The sequence below is a fragment of the Sciurus vulgaris genome (assembly GCF_902686455.1).
Source record: "Sciurus vulgaris genome assembly, chromosome: 2".
NCBI classification, from domain to species: Eukaryota; Metazoa; Chordata; class Mammalia; order Rodentia; family Sciuridae; genus Sciurus; species Sciurus vulgaris.
The window spans coordinates 194,456,083-194,475,196 of record NC_136462.1 but is presented as its reverse complement, the minus strand read 5'-3'; the positions used below and the strand labels follow the sequence as shown (position 1 = coordinate 194,475,196).

General features: G+C 52.2%; 1 protein-coding gene across 6 annotated transcripts in view; it reads left to right on the top strand.

The window, feature by feature from the left end:
* ATP9A (ATPase phospholipid transporting 9A (putative)) overlaps positions 1 to 19,114 on the top strand; it is a 119,625-nt gene that overhangs the window by 10,858 nt on the left and 89,653 nt on the right. For 3 of the 6 annotated variants that reach the window (XM_079127000.1, XM_079127004.1, XM_079127003.1), the window contains exon 2: positions 18,859 to 19,003. In XM_079127000.1, coding sequence (XP_078983126.1) covers positions 18,859 to 19,003 — 145 coding nt within the window. Of the gene's footprint in view, positions 1 to 2,598; positions 2,736 to 8,771; positions 8,902 to 17,690; positions 17,711 to 18,858; positions 19,004 to 19,114 lie in introns of those variants that run through there. The other 3 variants (XM_079127002.1, XM_079127001.1, XM_079127005.1) reach the window with 3 other exon arrangements.

Below are 19,114 nucleotides of genomic sequence, written 5' to 3'. Positions count from 1 at the left end.
ACCATTTTATGTATTTATTTGGGAGCTGGGGTTGAACCCAGGGACTCACTCGTGCTAGGCAAGCGCTTTACCACTGAGCTGTATCCCCAGCCCCCTGGGGACCATTTTCAATGGTAAAGTCACCCAGGAAAAGCACAGAAATATAGAAAACAGAGCACGAAAGAGACCACAAAGACGACTCCCGTCTAGAGCGTGAGAGCGCAGCCAGCCAGGAGGCAGGTGGCCCGCGGACACGCTGGGAGCCGGGCGCCGGGCTGCTGGAGTTCCTTGCCATCGGCGCGTGTCCCCGCATGACCGTGGAGTTCGGAGTCACAAACTTAGGGAGTAGGTCAGTTCGCTGCAGGTTTTGAGGATCAGTAGTGTAGGGTCGTGAGTGCCCCAGGGGTCTTTGAAGGAGGTGCTGGGAAGGAAGTACAAGTGGGGGTTGGGTTTTTCTTTTTCTTTTTCTTTTTTTTTTTTTTTTTTTGCCGTGCTGGGGATTGAACCCAGGGCCTTGTGTTTGCAAGGCAAGCGCGCTACCCACTGAGCTAGCTCCCCAGCCCTGGGGGCGGGGTGTGTTTGGGGAGACGCCAGGTCTTCCCTTCCGCGGGGAGATGGATACCTGTGCACAGGGCACAGCCCCGGGGACGAGAAGGGGCAGAGGAGCCTTGGCAGTGGGCCATCGGGAAGTGCTCTCTGCGCCCTCTGCCAGCCACCCAGCCCCGGGCTTCTGCTCAGGTGGACATTAGGGATGTGTCATTACCAACCAAGGTAGGAGCTGGGTGCAGTGTGGGCCACGTCCACCGGGCCTGCCCAGCTTTACTGCAGAGCTCTTCCCTACCCAAGGTCAGCGAGGAGATAGAGGGACCGTTTGAACTTGACCTTGGCCATATGTGCAACCTGTTGGAAAGAGGAGGCAAGGCTTGGAGCCCTCCTCTCTGGACTTGGGGTTGTTATTACTCAAAACACAAAGTTCTGGTCTCTTTACTCAGATGTGAGCGGTGAAAGTCAGTGACCGGGCCAGGTGTGAAGTGTCTGCAGCTTCACTCAGGAAAGTGAGTGAACTTTGCCTTTCAAAAATTATTTTTTATTTTTATTTTTTGTGGTGCTGGGACCACCAGGGTCTTGCCTCAAGCTAGGCAAATGCTGTACCACTAAACAGTCCCTCCAGCCCCCCTGACTTTGGCTTAATTTAGAAAGAAAAAGACTAGTTGTAATTTTTTTTTGGGGGGGGGGGCACCAGGGATTGAACCCGGGGTAAACTTTACTGAGCTACATCCCCAGCCCTTTTTATTTTTTTACTTTGAGTCAGGGTCTCGCTAAGTTGCCAAGGTTGGCCTTAAACTGCCATCCTCCTGCCTCAGCCTCCCGAGTGGTTGGGTATACCCCGGCACCCCGGTTCGTTATAACATTTTTATCCATGATTTACCTACACAGTTAGGTTGGTGCTAATTTCATTCACTCTTGTTTTTGTTCTTTATTTCATGTGGTTTCAAATCTTGACATACAGGTGGAAAGTTTGGCCTGTGGGAAACATCACCAGAGCTCCTTGCAAAAATTTGAAGTTTAGATTAGTCGTTCTTTTTAGGGTTCCTTTGGTTTGTGCCAAATGATGCTTGATCTCTTTGTAGTGTGTAGTATGGCAGGCCATTTCCTTTTAGAATACGTTAAAATAAAAGGAGGGCTTCAGTTGAAAGAGAAATAAGCAGTCAGTGACAGTCCCTGAGGCTTCTGGGTTGCCTGGAGCCTCGCCTGGTCGTTAGGGGCAGCAGCCCATCCCAAGAGGCCTGTCTGAAATGTCGTACTCTTGCTCTGAGGGGAAGAATGGGAGGATCTGGTGGAGCTCATCGACTAAAGAGCTTTGAGTTTTGCCAGCTGATCTATGAAAAGCACGGTTTTCGGTGGTTAGTTCCAGGTTGCCTGGGGCTTTAGTGCTGCTGCTATGTTCATCTCAACGCAGTTGGAGGTCAGGACGGTAGGAAGGGAGCCCGTGAGGGAGGAGAGGCTTCCAATGGGAGCTAGAAAGGTGGGCTGGGCCGGAGATGGATGTTCCTCCTTCCCAGTTAAATCTCCGTGGCAGTTGCTGAATGCCAGAGAACGGCCCGTTGGCCACTGTCCCTGCAGGAGTAGCAGCAGCAGCAGCAGGTAGTGTCAACACAGACCTGGGAGGACCTCAGCCTGCTGAGCAGGTTGCAGGGGTGAAGTCAGCCTCGGGCCCTAAGGCCTCCTCGGCCTCCGTGCTGCTGACACCCTCTGTCCCGGGCACTGCATGACATCTATAGCATCCTGGCTCTACCCACTAGATGTGAGTAGCGCCTTCCACATGTCTCCAGGTGTTATCAGGTGTCCCTTAAGAGAACAAAATTGTCAGCTGAGGGGGCTCTTCTTTTTTTTTTTTGCAGAACTGGGGTTCCGTCCCAGGGACCCTCCACCACTGAGTATATCATCAGACCTTTTTCTTTTGAGGTAGGATCCAGCTAGGTTACACAGGCTGGTCTTGAACTTGGGATCTTTCTGGCTTAGCTCCCAAATAGCTGGAATTACAGGCATGCACCACCATGACTGGCTCTTAGCCTGTCTTAAAAAAAAAAAAAAAAAAATCCTGTTGGGCCAGAAATTCATGTTTGGACTATTGTTCTCGACTCTGAGGTCAGCTTTTTAATAAGGAAGCTTTGATATGAGAACATTTGGCAAAAGTGGGCTGCAGGGCACCCCACCCCCAGATCCAGGACCTCCCCGTGTGACTGCGTATGGAGGTGAGGCTGTGGGATAGGTGGCGAAGGTGAGGGGAGACCTCAGGGTGGACCCTGGCCCATGTGACTGGTCCTTATGGGGGGGAATTGGGACACAGACATGAAAGGAGGCATCCGGCAAGGACACAACCCCCTGTGGCCCAGGAGAGAGACCCAGGGGAAAGCAGACCTGCAGACGCCTTGGCCTTGGTCTCCCACCTCCAGAACCAGGGCAGGGTGGACTTCTGCAGTTGAAGCAGCCTGGTCTGTAAAGCCTTGTTCTGGCCACCCAGGCGCGCTAACGCAGGGAGCGTCTCCTGTGGGCGTGGTCTCTCTCAGCCCTGTTAACCAACCTCTGTTTTAAACGACGTGGGTGAGTTCATTGGCAATTCGATTTAGACAGTGCGATCTTGAGAGCTGTCTAAAAACATGTTGCGAAGTCGTGTGGCCTGGCGCTGAGCCCTCCCCCCGGAGCAGCCTAGAACACGCACTGTGTGCTGGGAACGGCCGGCACCGTCCCCAGAAGTTTCCTTGTGCTTAAAGCATTTGCAGCGCTTGCAATTCCTGACTTTGCTTCCTATGGCTGTTGGTATTTCTTGTTATTTTTGTTGTACTAATTAGAGGAGAGTAATAATTGCTAACCGCTGTTGCATGTTATTAGGTAAAGCCAGGTACTATTAAAAGGTTTTTTATAGGGATTGTCCCATTTAACCCTGTTGATGACCCCATTTTACAGATGGTAAAACTGAGGAACAGGGGAGTTTTTGGTTTTCATTTTAGAATTGTTTTGGTTTAGAATGATACTCAGGGGGCTGGGGATATAGCTCAGTTGGTAGAGTGCTTGCCTCACAAGCACAAGGCCTTGGGTTCAATCCCCAGCACTGAAAAAAAAAAAAAAAAAAAAATTAGAATGATGCTCAGGTGTTTCTTTTGGTTTTGTTTTGTTTTTGGTACCAGGGTATAAACCCAGGGACACTCAACCACTGAGCCACATCCCCAGCCCTTTTAATTTTTTATTTTGAGCCAGGGTCTTACTGAGTCACTTAGGGCCTTGCTGAATTGCTGAGGTTGGCTTTGAACTTGTGATCCTCCTGCCCCAGCCTTCCGAGCTTCAGCATTACAGGTGTGCACCCTCAGGCCGAGCATTCACTTTTAAGTTTTTTAAAAGACTCACTGTAATTTGAACCTAGGTAGCAAACACTGTTCCGAGGCCACTCCTGTTAGAGATATTTGCAGTGTCCATTTAGAGCAGATGGTGTTTGTTGAGGGAAAGGCATTGGGGAGTCTTGAGGCCTCGGGGACTTGGAGATATGTGCATGTGTGCCCTGTTAACCTTGGTGAAGGCTCGTTATTAGCAGAAACCATATTTAACAGAGGACAGTTCTAGAAATTTCGGATTGTCCCAGCAGCTCTACGTTCTTCAGGAACAGTGGTGACAGACACTCCTGTCTTGTAACAGCGGGCTCAGCTTTTCCTCTTGTCTTTCTGTTTCTCCTTTGCTGTGCTGGCGGTGGCACCAGGGCCTTGTGTGTGCGGGGCAAGCTCTGCCACCGAGCTGCTCCCCAGCCCCTGCCTGTTCCTGAACTCTGTACCACTGGGATCGTGCAGTGCGGCCCTGGAGTGCCTGGGTTTTGGTTCCATGTCAGGTTTGTAAGGCTGAACCCCGTTGCCTGTGGACAGCTATCACTGTTAGTGCTTTGGGGACGTTATTAAGGAAGTGTAGGCCTGGGTGGCTTATAAATACTAGAGATCGCCTTCCTCACATTTCTGGGGGCCGGAAGTGCAAGAGCCGGTTGCAAATGGCAGCTTCTGGTGAGGACGTGCGATTCCCGCTCTGTCCTCACCCCGGCAGGGCCAGGGCAGCTCTCTGGGGTGTCGTTTATGATTCCATTCAGGAGGCTCCACCCTCAGGACCTTACCAACTCCCAGTGGCCTCGCCTCCTGACCTCGTCACCTTGTTGATCAGGATTTCGGCCCATGATGTCGGGGAGATGCACACATTCCGATGGTACCATCATGCAGGAACATGTGCATGGTCTCTTCGCCCTTCTCCCCTAATGGACAGCCGGCCTGAGTCCAGTTTCCGCTGCCCTGATCTTGGCCTCCGCCAGCAGGTCTCGTTGCTCCCCTCCTCGCCAGCACTTGGCCTTGTCTGTCCCCTTCGTCTCACCATTCTGATGAGCGCATCGTGGCACTGCAGGTTTTCATTTGTGATTTGAGAGTGGCTGCCTTTTCCTGACCTGAGATTACGTTTTAGATATACAAGGCTGACTCGCGGTCACACCGAATCTGCCCTGGCAAAGCTTCCCATCCCAGCGGCCTCTGCGCTCTGGGCCGCCAGGTGCCCGTCCCCCACCCAGTTCTCTCTTCTCGAGTAATCTGCAGGAGGAGGGGTACAGGGAAAACGTATGAATTTAATTTTTCTTTAATTGAAAAACGAGCACGTGTGTGTATAAGAAAAATTGGAGAACAGACAAAAGCAATGAAGGAAATAAGTGTCGCTTTCCCTTCAGAGCCAGCCACAGTCAACACAAACATTTCAGCAGCCAGTGTTTGCTTCCTGTTCTATTTCTGTGTGGACATTGTTTTTTGTTCTGCTTCTTCTACTTTGCATTTTAATGGTTTGGGGTATCTCAGTGTCTCTGCAGATGATGTTTTACATTTATTTATTTATTGAGGTCCTGGAGATTGAACCCAGGGGTGCTGAGCCACTGAGCCACCTGCCCAGACCTTTTTATTTTTTATTTTGAGGCAGGGTCTCTAACTTGCAATCTTTCTACCTCAGCCTCCTGAGTTGCTGGGATTACAGGTGTGCACTACTGTCCCCAGCTGCGAATGATATTTTAAATGACAACCTAGAAGCTGGGTAGCATGTGTGTGGGGGGCACTGGAATTGATCCCTAGCAACACACGCGCGCGCGCACACACACGTGTGCCCGAGCGCAACATATTTAAGAAAACATCTTTCATTTACTTAACCAGTACCTTATATTTTCATCAGCTGATTAGTATTTTCACCTTGAAATAATATTTTCACCCCGAATGGTAGCTCTCCAGTGCAGTCAGTGCAAAAGCAAACAAAGGGAAGATTGGGGTGCCCAGTCCTGAAAGGTCCCTTGTGGTTGGGCTGCTAATCTCAACTACTCTGGAGGCTGAGGCAAGAGGATCACAAGTTCAAAGCCAGCCTTTGCAACTTAGACCCTGTCTCAAAGTAAAAAATTAAAAGGGCCAGGGCTGTAGCTCAATGGTAGAGCTCCTTGGGTTCATATCCCAGTACTGAGAAGAAAGAGAAGTCATCTGCTGGGGTTGTATAAGCCAGAACAGCAAAGTGGCACAAAAGTTTTGTGCCTGACTCCACAGAAAACCAGTGCTTGACAATCTTGTACTTGAATTTTGGACATTTCAGAGGATTGCCAGCTATCTGAAAGGGTATTCAGATCTCACAGCTTTATACATTCACAAAATAGTTAATGGAATTTATAGCAGGAAACTAAAAATAGCTGCTGTTGATTCACCCATTCATTCACTCCTTAAATATTTACTGTGCACTCTTCCTGTGGCGATTTTTTTTTTTTTTTCTTTTTTTGGTACAGGGAATTGAACCCAGAGTAACTTACCACTGAGCTGCATCCCCAGCCCTTTTTAGTTTTTATTTTGAGACAGCATCCTGCTAAGTTGCCCAGATTGGCCTTGAACTTGGAATCCTCCTATCTCAGCATCCAAATGGCTGGGATTGCAGGCGTGTGCCCGTGTGCCAGGCTTCCCTGGCAGTTTTAATGTTGGGAATGTAGTACAAACACCAGAGGCGCAATTCTGTCAGCATGTTTAACGCTCCAGGGACCCATAGGTATTCTTGGAAGAACTGCTTTTTTTCTTTCTGTACATGAACTTGAACCACAGAGCCTGGCTTCCTCAAAGAACTTAGTTCGCTCTGAGGTGCCAGCACTCCTGTTCTAGGGGTTTAATTTTTTGTTTTTCGCAGTACTGGACGTGGAACCCATGGCTTCATGCATGCTAGGCAGGCTCTGGCCCTGAGCCACGTCCCCTGCCCTGTCCTAGGTATTTGAAGTGGATTGCCTGCGGCATTATTCATGGCTGGCACTAGGTACCACTCTATGTTTCCCAGGAGAGTGAGAACGAGGCTTAGAGATTCAACAACAGCCCAAGACACACAGCTCTGACTCCGCTGCCTTTGGCCTCCCAGGCTTCCTCTGAGGGACTTTCTCAGACCACCTACTCTAAAGGAGCCACCTCCCACTCAGTGGTGTATTCCTATTTCTTTGTTTTTTGTCCCTACCCTGCCCACCTACAGAATATAGTCTCCAAGAGCAGTGCCCTTGGTGCTTGGCACAAAGGCTGCCATATAGTAGATGCTCAATAAATGTTCGATTGATTGAATCAGCAAGTGAAGACTAGGAGCCAGGGTTCCAGTCAAGCCTGCTTGCCCCAGCGCCCTCAGCTTCTTCAGCAACATGAATAATCCTAAGGGGCTCTGCATTCTTGGTTCATGGGGCGGGGGCTTGTGGTGGGCAGTGCACACGGGAGCTTTTGGAGAAGGTGCACTGAGTGTTGGAATCAGGAGGGAAAACAATGGAACCCCCTTCTGCACAGAATAAAAAGGGGAATCCAGACACCTCTCCTCCCTCCTGCCTGCTCCCTTCCTTCCTCCCTGCCTGCTCCCTGGCTGGCTGTTACTTAGGAATGAGCTGCAGTTGCAGCCTGCCATCTGCCTCTCCACAGGCCTGGGTTGCAGGTCACTGAGTGACCAGGCCCGGGGTTTATTGATCCCACAGCTGCTGCTTGCGTGACATGCCCCTGTTCCTGTCCCGGCAGCTTCCCTGGGGCCGCAGGCAGCAGCATCCTAAGGTTACAGTGCAGTGGCCGTAAGTGGGCGGAGCCCTTCTCAGGTATGTCCTTAGTAGCTGTGGGCTGTTTAGTGGTAGAACCAGGGGCTTGTGGGACCAAGGCCTTGCACGGGAAGCCATGGAGAGGCTGTGTGACCCAGGAAGACCCGACACATCAAGCCTCAGAACCCAGACTGAGCCTCATACTTGGGACTCTGAACCAGTATCCCCCTTCCGTGTTAGTAGTGCTCCCCGTGGTGGAAAAGTTAAAGATGCAGAACGAGATCGTTTGTTTATGTTGCTGTGCTGGGAATTGGACCAGGGCCTCGTGCATGCTAGGCAAGCGCTGTGCCCCTCAGCCATGCCTTGGCCCCTGCCGCAACTTGAAGCCCAGCTCCCTGGTTACACTTGGTAAGTTTCCTTCTGGTTCGTGTCTTTAACAGGTGGCTGTTGAGGGACATTTCGGTTCATTTGTGCTGTTGTGAATTATAAGTTAGTCTTCAGAGGATACCCTGATGCATAAACTTTCCCCTCCTTTTGAAGACTCTTCGAGGTCTGTGTTCTTAAGTTCCTGGGTTCAGTGTCTTCCTGGGGCAGGTGGCCAGGGGTTCAAGGTCTCTAGCTGCATTTCACTAAGTGACTTTCTGAAGGACTCTGCCGTTGACTCCTGCAGAAGCCTGGCTTTCCCCATGGTCAAGGGCCAGAACTGGGTGGTGGCTTCCCCGCCTGCCACGTCACACAGTACCTGCTTTGGAGAGGCTCTGGGAGCCTGGCTCCTCTGGGTGCGGTCAGGTGGGTATTGAAGGTTTGTTGCCTGGTCTGTGAGCACTTGGCATGTGTTTTTTGCATGAATAAAAGGACATCTTTCTGTACAGTCTCTGGTGGTAAAGCTGTTGCACCTGCAAAACAAAACAAAACAAAAAACAAACAAAAAAACAGGGTTTGCAGGGCAGCGTGGCTTCCCTGGGCGGGACACTGGGCAGGGTGTGAGCCCTCTGCCTGGTGAGGGTACTTGTGCAGCTGAGCTGGCATCTTCCCTCCTCCGCACCTCCACTCCCTGTTTCTAGAGGTAAAGTCCTTCCCGGGAGCAGGTACAGTGACCTCTGGCACTTGCCAAGCACCTGTCTCCCATGGGTTCCGGAGGCTGTCTCCGGGCCACAGCCACGCCCCAGGCGGAGCTGCGGGCAGCCAGGCTGCTGCCCAGGCCTCTCCGGAGCAGGGGAAAGAGAAGCGGTACCCGTGGAGATGGCAGTTCCGCGGAGCAAGGGCCCGGAGTGTGGACTCAGCAAGGCAGCCTGGGTTCAAGGTTGGGCTCTGCCACCTACAGGCTGCATGACCTTGGGCAAGTGAGTCCCCTCTCTGAAAAAGGAGCGTAAAACACTGCTCAGTGGCTTTGAGGACTGAATGATCCCTGTGCACAGTTGTCAGCCACCAGGCTCTGGCCGAGGGGAGGCACGGGCAGCGTGGTCACCCTAGTGAGGCTGGAGGGAGCAGCAGGGTGGGTGGGCGGCCTGTTTTGTCCCTGTCGTCTGGATTGCTCCCAAAGCTGCCGACCAGACAACGTAGAGGTGTTTCTCATGTTCTGTAGCAGGGTGACCTGGACTGAGCCCATGGCTGGGAGTGGTGACTCTGGGCCTGCCTTTGACCCTTAGCCTGGCTCCGCCCTTAGCTGCCCTGGGGGTGTCTGAGAGGGGTGTCCTCATCTGCAAAAGAGGTAGAATCAAGGCTGCCCTGGGGCCCGGGAGGCTGGGGCCCGGGAGGCTGGGGCAGGAGGCTGGGGGGGTGGGCAGTGCTGCCGAGGGCTTACTTTATGTTTCATGCAGTGCATGCAGTACATGTTTCTGCTTATTGTTCTGGTGTCTGGGGAATTTCCTCCCCTGGGATTCTGGCTCTGACCAGTGCGGGGGGGCCACACCTTTTCACAATTCACGGCCAAATGGTGAGGGGTCAGTGCCCGAGGTGAGGTAGGAGTGTGAGGGGCCGGCGAGTTCCTCAGCCTCCCACTTGAAACTGGGCCTGCGGTGGGAGGCGAACAGAGGCTGCCTGCTGAGAGCGGAGTCACTGGGCAGCAGGGTGAGATTTTTATTTTTAAATTTTTTTGTAGGGCTGGGATCAAACCCAGGACCTCACACATGCCATACAAGTATCTACCACTCAGCCACATCCCCAGCCCTGGGTTTTAAAATTTAATTTGTTTGGTACCAGGGATTGAATCCAGTTTTGCTAAATTGCTGAGGCTGGCTTTGAATTCTAGATCCTCCTGCCACAGCCTCCCAAGTTGCTGGGATTAGAGGTGTGCACCACCAAGCCTGGCTGACATCTTATTTTTAAATACAAAAATGAAAGTAAAGTTTATCATAGAGTCACATGGTTTATTGTTTAAAATGGCTCAGAACCACATTCATTGCAAAGTCAGTCTCTCCCTTAGCCACCCTGTCCCCCTCCCCAGGTGCTTATCAACTTCTGATTGTCTTTGAGAATTTTTAGGTATTTACCTAAAACCCACTTGTGTCTTATATCTCTACACAGACAAACACAGGTTTTTCTTTTTTAGTCAATTGTTAGTCTGACTTACACAGTACATTATTTTTTCCCCACTTAATAATATGCCCTGGGCTCATTCCATACCACTGCATAATATTCTGTTCCATTTTTAAATTCTTACTTTAATGCTTTTATAGCTTTAAAAAAGTAACATGGAACAGAGACACAGTGCCTTCTTTAGCTAGCCTACCGCTGATGGACATTTAGGTTATTTCTAATGATTTTCTGTCCCTAGCAGCACTGTAGTGAATGACCTTGAATGGGACATTGTGCTCTCGTGGGACTATAGGGAGTATCTGCAGGGGGTTTGTGGGGCCAGAGTGATGGTGCATTGGTAATTTTGGTGGCTGTCATGAGTGCCCTCCCTTGGGCTGGTGCTGATCGAGACAGTATGTTTCTCAATCAGCTTTGGAAAGTACTGCCTTTGTCCTTCCTTACCAGAACAGGTGTTAGTAAGCTTGTGACCTTGGTTACCATGATGAATAAAGATAATACCTGTGTGGTTTCAGTTTTGTATCGGTATTTAAAAACTGAGCTGGACACACACCTTAATCTCAGTGACTTGGGAGGCTGAGGCATGAGGATCCCAAGTTCGAGGCCAGCCTCAGCAACTTAGGCCCTAAGCAACTTAGCAAGACCCAAAATAAAAGATTAAAAACAGCCAGGGATGTGGCTCAGTGTTTAAGCACCCCTGGTTCAAACCCCAAGTGCCAAAAAACAAACAAAACTGTCAGTTTGTGCTCCGGAGTCTGTCTGGTCTTTGTCTGGAAGGGTCAGGTAGCACTGCGTGTGGGGTGAGCCTACCCTGGCGGAGCAGAGGGCGTGCCCCGTTCCTCAGCCCCTGGGTTGGGATGTTCATTCTTTTCTGTTGCTCGCTGGGTCAGTCCTGGGCAAGCGCTCCACCCCAGCTGCAGCCTCAGCCCAGCCAGCTGTGCGTTTGGAAGGGTCCACAGGGGCTGGGCAGAGATGCTGTGCGGAAGGAAGGCTGGTGCGAGTGGGCCTTGCAAGGGCTCGTGTGCTTGGACGATGTTGAACGGCCAGGGAGGCCTGGGGTATGGTGTCCCTGAGCGCACCGACGGCAGGACGGGACTTGATCAGGAGGAAAGGCCGGCAAGGTGAGCCTTGGATTTGATCCGGTAGTTATCAGATCATGTGGGGTTGGGGCATTTCTAAGGGGAATTGTGTGCCCTGCAGGGCAACAGAGCCGGCAGCCCCTCACCCAGGACACGCGGTGTAGCCGTGCTGCTGCGTGCGTGTTCCTCAGTACTTTTTCCCATGCTTACCATAACAGATTTTAAAATCAAAATATAGGATGATAAATTACCTTCTTTTACGTTTTTTCCTCCTCCCACTTCCTTCCTTGGCTCTTTCCCTGGCACGTCTTTACCTCATTTTTTTTTCCCCCGCGGTGCTGGGGATTGAACCCAGGGCTTGGTGCTTGCGAGGCAAACACTCTCCCAACTGAACTGTCTCCCCAGCCCTTTTACCTCATTTTTAAATTTTTTTAAATTTTTTGTCATGGTGCTGAGGCTCAAACCCAGGGCCTCAGGCGTGCTAGCAAGCGCCTGCCCCTGAGCAGCACCGCGGCTCATGCGTGTGATTGCTGCCGTCCAGCACGTGCTGCAGTGGCGTTTGAGTTGGTGGCTGTTCATTCTTCTGTGTGGCTCGCTGGGTCCCTGAAGGTTTGACTTCGACAGGGCTTTGCTCCCTGTCTGGCTGATCTGAGCGCCCTGGACCTCCCTGTCACCCCGGGACAGTGTAGGCAGCTGGCATCCCTTGGTGGCATTGCTTGGCCAGAGGGCCTGAGTTTCACTTGCCAAGAGTGGTCCCCACGACAGCGGCTTTTCTCATCAGGTGACGGGTGTACTCCTGGTTCTCCTCCAGCCCTAAGGTGCTTGCGGCCGTACTTCCTGAAGCAGGGCTTCTGTGCACCCTTCCCGACTGCAGATTTTACATCCTCCTAATTAAAACAAAACAAGCAAACAAACAGACTAGCCATTTAGATGTATTTAGAGTAAAGAGTGGAAGTTTCTGCTTGTTCTCTCCCTTGCGGTGCCCCTCACGCCCTGGTGTCTGCACTTAACAGTTGGTCACACTCCTGAGACCTCCTGTGCAGTGGGAGCCACCAGGTATGTGCGGCTGTTTAATTATAATAATGGAATGAAATGAAGTGTCACATTCAGGGGCTCAGCAGCCTCCGATGGCAAGTGGCTTGTGCTTTGGATGGCGCCAGTGTGAACATGCCTGTCATCACAGAAGGTTTAGGACAGAGTAGGGCTGTCCACCTCAGGGCTGTTGACACTGGGCGGGTCTGCCTCCCTGGGGGGCTCCCTGGGCTGTGTGGGATGTTCAGAGGCTTCCCTGGTGCCCCGTGCCCCTTTACCAGAGTCACAACTGTCTCTAGAAATTTCCGGGGCCAGGGAGGGGCAAAGTCATCCCCTGCTCCTCTGAGAACCATTACTTGGGACAATTTTCTCCATATTGCTTTTAACTTTTCTTTTTGTTCTTCCTGGATTTGTCGAATGGTAATGCTAATACTATTTCTTTTTTAATTCTCTAGGTTCCTAAAATGTTGGTGTTTTTTGTATTTGTTTTCTTCAGTGCTGAGGATGGACCCCAGGGCCTCACCCAGGCTAGGCAAGCGCTCTACCACTGAGCCACATCCCCGGCCCGGAGCAGATACTTGTTAAGTGCCCGCTGTAGCAGGAATGCTGGGAGCTGGCGTGATCTTTCTGTGGAGGCCAGCTCCTTGGTACACTGGTTACCTTTCTCAGAATCATTGTTTCCTTGGCCCTTCCCCCAGGGTTCTGCTCATCCTTGCTTTGCAGCCAGGTTGTGTGAGACCGGGGCACTGGCCAGCAGACTCTGCTGTTGTGACCGTTATTTGTTTTAGAGTCAAATAATAAGAAAATCCACTTTTGTTTTCCTTATAGTAATGGTGGAAGCAAGAAGCACTGTATCTAAGTCAGGCCTGTAATCCCAGTGACTCAGAAGGCTGAGGCAGGAGGATCTCAGGTTCAAGGCCAGCCTCAACAATTCAGCCAGGCCCTAAGCAACTTAGCGAGACCCTGTTTCAAAATAAAAAATAAGAGGTCTGGGGATGTAGCTCAGTGTTAAAGTACCCCTGGGTTCAATCCCTGGTACCAAAAACAAACAAACAAACAAAAAACCCAGTGTATCTAGCCTGACATCTTAACCTAGTTGTTATGACTGTTGCTACCAATAGATGGGAAAGTTGTTTCATGGTTTTTGTTTTTTAGTTTTTTGTTTTGTTTTTGTTTCTTTGATCTGGAAAGATAGCTTTCAAGAAAAGATCTCTTTATTAACCGAGTGCCTATTATGTGCTGGGTGCTGTCCCACATCCTGCAGGTATGAATTCCCTGAGTCTGAAAGTAGTTGAGCGAGGCAGGCCTCCCTATGGTTATTTCACAGAGAGAAGAGGCGGGAAAGGAAGATGAGTGGCAAGACCACCCAGCCGGCGTGGAGCAGGCTGGGTTTGCACTCGTAGCCTGGCCACAGGGTCCTGCCGGTGTAAAGCTGTGCTCACAGCTTCTCTCTCAAGGACGGGGTCTTGCAGCCCCTCTCCCCGCCTGTCTGGAATGTGCGGTAGAGGTTTTCTCATCACGGCAGGTGACAGACAGTTCAGTTGGGTGTTAAGAAGCAGCACCCAGGATGCCAAGGTGACAGCCGCCACAACACAGCTCTGGGCAGCTGCCCCTCTGGGATGTCCCTCCAGTGCTGAGCTCCACCGGGGAAGCGGGGTTGGGGCACAGACCCCGTCGAGCGCGGGGAGCGGGGCTTCCCCCTCTTCCGTGTGGGCCGACGTGGGCGATCTGATCACTTGCTGTGTATTTGGCACCGAGCTCAGGGTTTCTACTACAGGACCAAAAATGTGTCAAAAATGCGGGCAGGTGATAGTCGTAGTTGCTTTGTGATGAAGTTTGAGTCATTCCTGGATGAGACGCTTCTTTTTCAGTATTTTTTCGGTCTCCTGCTTATTTTCACGTTTTAGCCCCAAACACTTGCTGATGCCTCCGCGGTGAGGAGGGGAAGCGGGAGGGGCGGGCCTGGCTCTCTGTCCTGTTGTTTGATGTCGCCCTTCTAGTTAGGTGAGCGGTGCTGCTTTCCATTACTGGCAGGTGTGAGGTCACCTTCTAAAACAAATGTATGTAAGTGGGGGAGGCAGCTTAACCCAGCCTGTTTGCAAATAAAACCTAGAGCCAGAGTTCTCAGCCTTGGCCCTCTTGGCGCTGTGGTCTGGAAACGCAAAACCAACAGGAACGTGTCTTTGAGGATGGTGCAGCCATGTGACAGACATCCGAGACAGGAGATGTGGGTAGTAATTAATATACATCCAACTGAAATTGGCCTCATCAAAGTCAAATAAAACAACATATGACTCCCCAGGACGGAGGCGTTCAGACAACCGACAAATCTGCATGCTCTCCTGAGGGTGTCAGGACACGTCCTGTGGCCCGGCCTGCCTGCCTGGTTGACCTGGTCTTCAGGCCCGCTCTTCCGGAAGTGGGAACCAGGTGACCACTACCAGGTCTAGACTGGCTTTCGGCTACTTCAGCAGCCCCAGGCTGAAGAGCACTTCCTTCCTGGGATTTATGGCAAAGTCTCAGCCAAGGACCTCTTTGGTCCTTCCTAAGCCCATCACCATGTCCAGAAGGTCAAGGGCTCTGCTTGGCTGAGCCCGGGTTCCATGTTCAGCATGCCTGGAGCCCAGAGGTGGGGGCTCCAGCTACACCTTCTTCTTGGGAAGAAGATGGAGGGAAATGGACTTATTGACCCAGAAGGAAAGATTCAGTGTCGGATAGAAGGGAACTCCTAGGGCTCCAGGGATGCACGGAGGAAGGACACACGGGGAGGGGGCCGCTGCTCAAGGTTGGAGTTGGTGGCCTTCAGGATGCTGGATGGCAGGGACATCACTGCACGAGGGGCCAGAGCTGGTCTGCACGTGCAGGGCCAGCAGGTGACGGTGACGGCGCAGGTGGGGTGGCAAGGCACAGGTGGCAGTTGACATGTGCTGTGCAGCGGGCATGAGACTGCTGGGGTGAACACAGACCTGGAGCTCAGTACAGGGTCCCCATTAGGGGGACCGAAGTGACAGGAGAGCTGGGGAGGCAAACCTGAGGGGGGGGCACCGGCATGGAGAGGGCGTCAGCGTTCTGGTGTGAGGAGGCCTGGGTGCGGGTGTCCGTGTGGAGGGGCCACAGGAAGGTGACCACGAGCCACTGGGTCCGTGGCTGGGGCTGACCGCGCTGCTGGATGTCCTCATTCCCCTGTTGCTGACCGAGGCACCCACGCCTGGGAACCCCGGGAAGGCCTTTCCCTCCGCCAAGTTCCCCCAGCATCCTCTGCTGAGAAGCTGAGCCCTGAGCTGCTGTAAAGCAGAGACAGAAGGAACTCTGCCCATTGTCCCCAGCAGGTGGGTCTCCCTATTTCCGCATTTTTGGTGTTGATTTAACTATTTATCAAGATAGTTCTGCAACCCACCTGCCTAAAGTACCCAGTTCTGCAGTTTCCGGCACACCCACGGGGCTGTGTGGCGTCTCTACAGTCAACAGTGAGCGTTTCCTCCCGCCGAGGAAACCCCGTGCCCGTGACCTGCTTCCACTGCAGCGCCCTCCCTGCCCGGCAGCCAGGGCACCTTTTCAGAATAGAAGCAGGTCACACCATTGCTCTGCTTATCACTCAGCGGTCCCTGCTGTGCATGGGGCAGAACCCAGAGTCCTCGCCCTGGTGACAAAGCCTGGTGTCACCTGTCCCTTCTTCTTCCCCGGCCTTGTCCTGTCCTCCCTCCCGCTGGACTGGCCTTCAGGTGCTTCCTGTGTGGGAGGCAGCCTCCCACCTTGGATCTTTGCCCTTGCAGTTCTGTCTGCCTGGATTCCATGGCCCTGCACAGTGGCATAGCTATTGCTTCTTGTCGCATGGCTTACCTTGGCCGCCCCTTCTCCCAGAGCCACTCCCCATCCCCACTCTCCCTCTGGCCCAGGGCCTTATTTTCTTCTGGGTAGTCATTGGCTGCCTCCTGCTCCCCGGGGCTACTGACTCCATGGAGGAAGCCCTCGTCTGCGTTGTTCCCGACTGCGGGCCAGTGCCTTGCCAGGGACCGGCCACTGGCACTCTGAGCGTGCAGGAGACACTCCAGGAACGAATGCCCAATGGGAAAGAAGCCGTGATTGCTTGCTTATCGTTACTGTGACTGTTGAGAAAACACTGAACAGAAAGTGCAAGTTATATTCAGTGCAGGTGGAAAGCGAATGGGCCAGGTGAGATCAGACTGGATGAGCTGGACTTGCAGCTGGTCACACTGGGCTCAGGTACCAGGGGCCATCCTGCAGCACGCAGCTGTGTTTTGCAGTGAGCTGCTACCTTAGGAGAAGGCGAGGGTCTTGTTCCAGCCTTTGGTCTTCACAGGACCCGGAATAGTGGTTTGTATCAGGTGGCACTTCCTAAACAGGCGTTTACCATGATGAATTAATTCAGCCATAAAGCATTGCGTCTCATAGACGATGCATGCACGGAGTGAATGCAAGCGTTACCAAAGGAAGCAGGAAAAGTTTTCCCTACTCCTTCCTTCCCCGGGAGAGCTGGAGGCTTCAGCTTGCCCTGGAGGATTCTGTACATGGAGAGCAGCCTTCTGTTGCTATATCCTCTTGCTTTTGTGAAAGAATGACATCTCTTGGCTCCTTGCCTTTCCAGTTAGCACATCTTGAAAATGGAGCCATTTCATGAATTTCATTCCTTACCAGTTGTTAGGAATTCCATTTTATGGGCGAACCCTGTGAATTAACCCAGTCTCCCTTTGAGGACAGCAAGATGCCTTACAGTCTCTTGCCGGCACAATGCATGGCTGCCGAGAGCATCCCGGTACGTGGTACTTGTGCACACACCTGGAGGTTAATGATGGAGAGTGTGGCCAGAGAGTTTGATGTGTGGAAGCTTCTGCCAAAACAAAACAGAAAAACAACGTGGTTTAGTGTGATAGTGTGCGGTCCTCTCCATTCTTCTCATTTTTCGTTGGAAACCTACAGCCGTGAGATCTGTCGTCAGGGTTATCCCAGGAGGCGGAGAGAATGTGGCTCTTAGAGGAGTCGGTCTGGGCTGTCGCTCGGTGTCGGCCTGTGGAGTGGTGTGCAGCTGTCAGATGCTCTCCTTTCCTCCTCCCTCCCCCGCCTTCCTTCCACGTTCATGCAGCCTGGCTTCAGTGAGTGTCCACTGGTGGCCAGTATGGGTGATTTGTGGCCAGGAGCAGGTGAGTGAGGGGCTGGGCTTCTTGAGACTTCTATGTGTGTCTCTGACCTTTGAACAACTTAGAAGGTGGCCGGCAAGACTGAGTCACCAGAAGCGGTACCTGTCCCTCTCTGAGCACACTCCACTCCCAGCCCCGGTTTACTGGAATGAAGATGCTATTTTTAAGAAAGAGCATTGTGTTTCATTGTGGAAATTTTGAGCGTCTGAGCAGGCAGCTTGCCGGCTGGCTCAGCTGTCAAGTCCTGATGCACAAGGACTGTATTGGCTCTGCTCTATACCCCAGCATCCCACCAGGACTTGGTCTGCAAGAGGAAGGGCAGAAGGAGGGTCCAGAGGACAAGTAATTATGTGAGTCATTGTTGCTGCTTCTGGTCGGTTTCGTTTCAGTTGCCGACATCTTGGGGGGTGGCGCGGGCAGGGCTGGTATGCTGGAGCAAAGTGAGCAGCCCCCGGGCCTTTTCCCTGCAGGGTTTTAGCAGGCTCCTGGTTCTCCAGGCACCTGGTTTACCAGCCCTCTTGGGGATGACCTGCCCTTGATAGAGTGGTCCGGATTCCCAGGCTTTCCTGCTCTTTGCCAGGGACTGAGCTGGGAACCAGGTGCTTGTGGGTTCGTGTGGACATGCTGCCCTCGGGATGGCAGGCTGGGGCAGTGCCTGGGTGGATGTTCTCCCAGCCCGCGCGTCTCCAGGTTCCACTGGGCCGTGAGACATCGCCTTTCTGGTTTGCACCTCCAGCGTGTTGCTATAAAGGACAGTGGGGGTGGAGGAGATTCCTGCCCCTTTATGTAACACTTCCGGTGTAACCAGCAGCTCTCCCAGCACGGGCGGAGGAGAGACTTGGGATAAGACCCACACCCGGGCTCAGACTCCACGCTGCCTCACCTCTCCGTAAACTGGGTGCTTTGTTTTGTGCTTCCTTCTCTCATCTGCAAAATGTAAAATGTCACAGTGCTTTTTCTTTTTCTTTTTCTTTTTAAATGAATCCTGCTTTTGGAAATAGGTAGCATAAGTTTGGGGACAAAGAATACACACACACACACACACACACACTTTTTTTTTTTTTTTTGGTACCAGAGGTTGAACCCAGGGGTGCTGAACCACTGAGCCACATCCCCTGCTCAGTTTTTTTCTTTTGAGACAGGGTCTCATTAAGTTGCTGAGGCTGGTTTTGAACTTTCGATCCTCCTGCCTCAGCCTCCCAAGCCTCTGGAATTACTGGGACAAAGTATCTTTTATCTGGACCATTGTTCTATTTTCCCATCTCTCTTAAGGACAAAACCCCAAATATGGCTGTGTTCCTGACCCAAGAGAAAAACATTCCAAGGGGAGTAGAGGAAGGCCTCTATTTTGTGGTTGTGACATTGATGTGGACCAGGCCTGGGAGGTGTGGGTGTGCCCTTGGTGTGTGGGCGTGGCCTCGGTGTGGGCATGGGAGGTGTGGGTGTGTCCTTGGTGTGTGGGCGTGGCCTTGATGCCGTGGACTTATCTTTCCAACAGGTGCTGCGAGTGGCTGAGATGCTGTGGCGGAGGAGAGCCCAGGCCGCGCACTGTCTGGCTGGGACACCCCGAGAAGAGAGACCAGCGATATCCTCGAAATGTTATCAACAATCAGAAGTACAATTTCTTCACCTTTCTTCCTGGGGTATGTGCTGGCAGGTCCAAACCCTTGTCTTTCCCCACCATAAATTGACGGGGGTGCCAGTCTCAGCAGACTCGAGTCCCTGGGCAGGTTTTGTGAACACCGAGTGTTCTT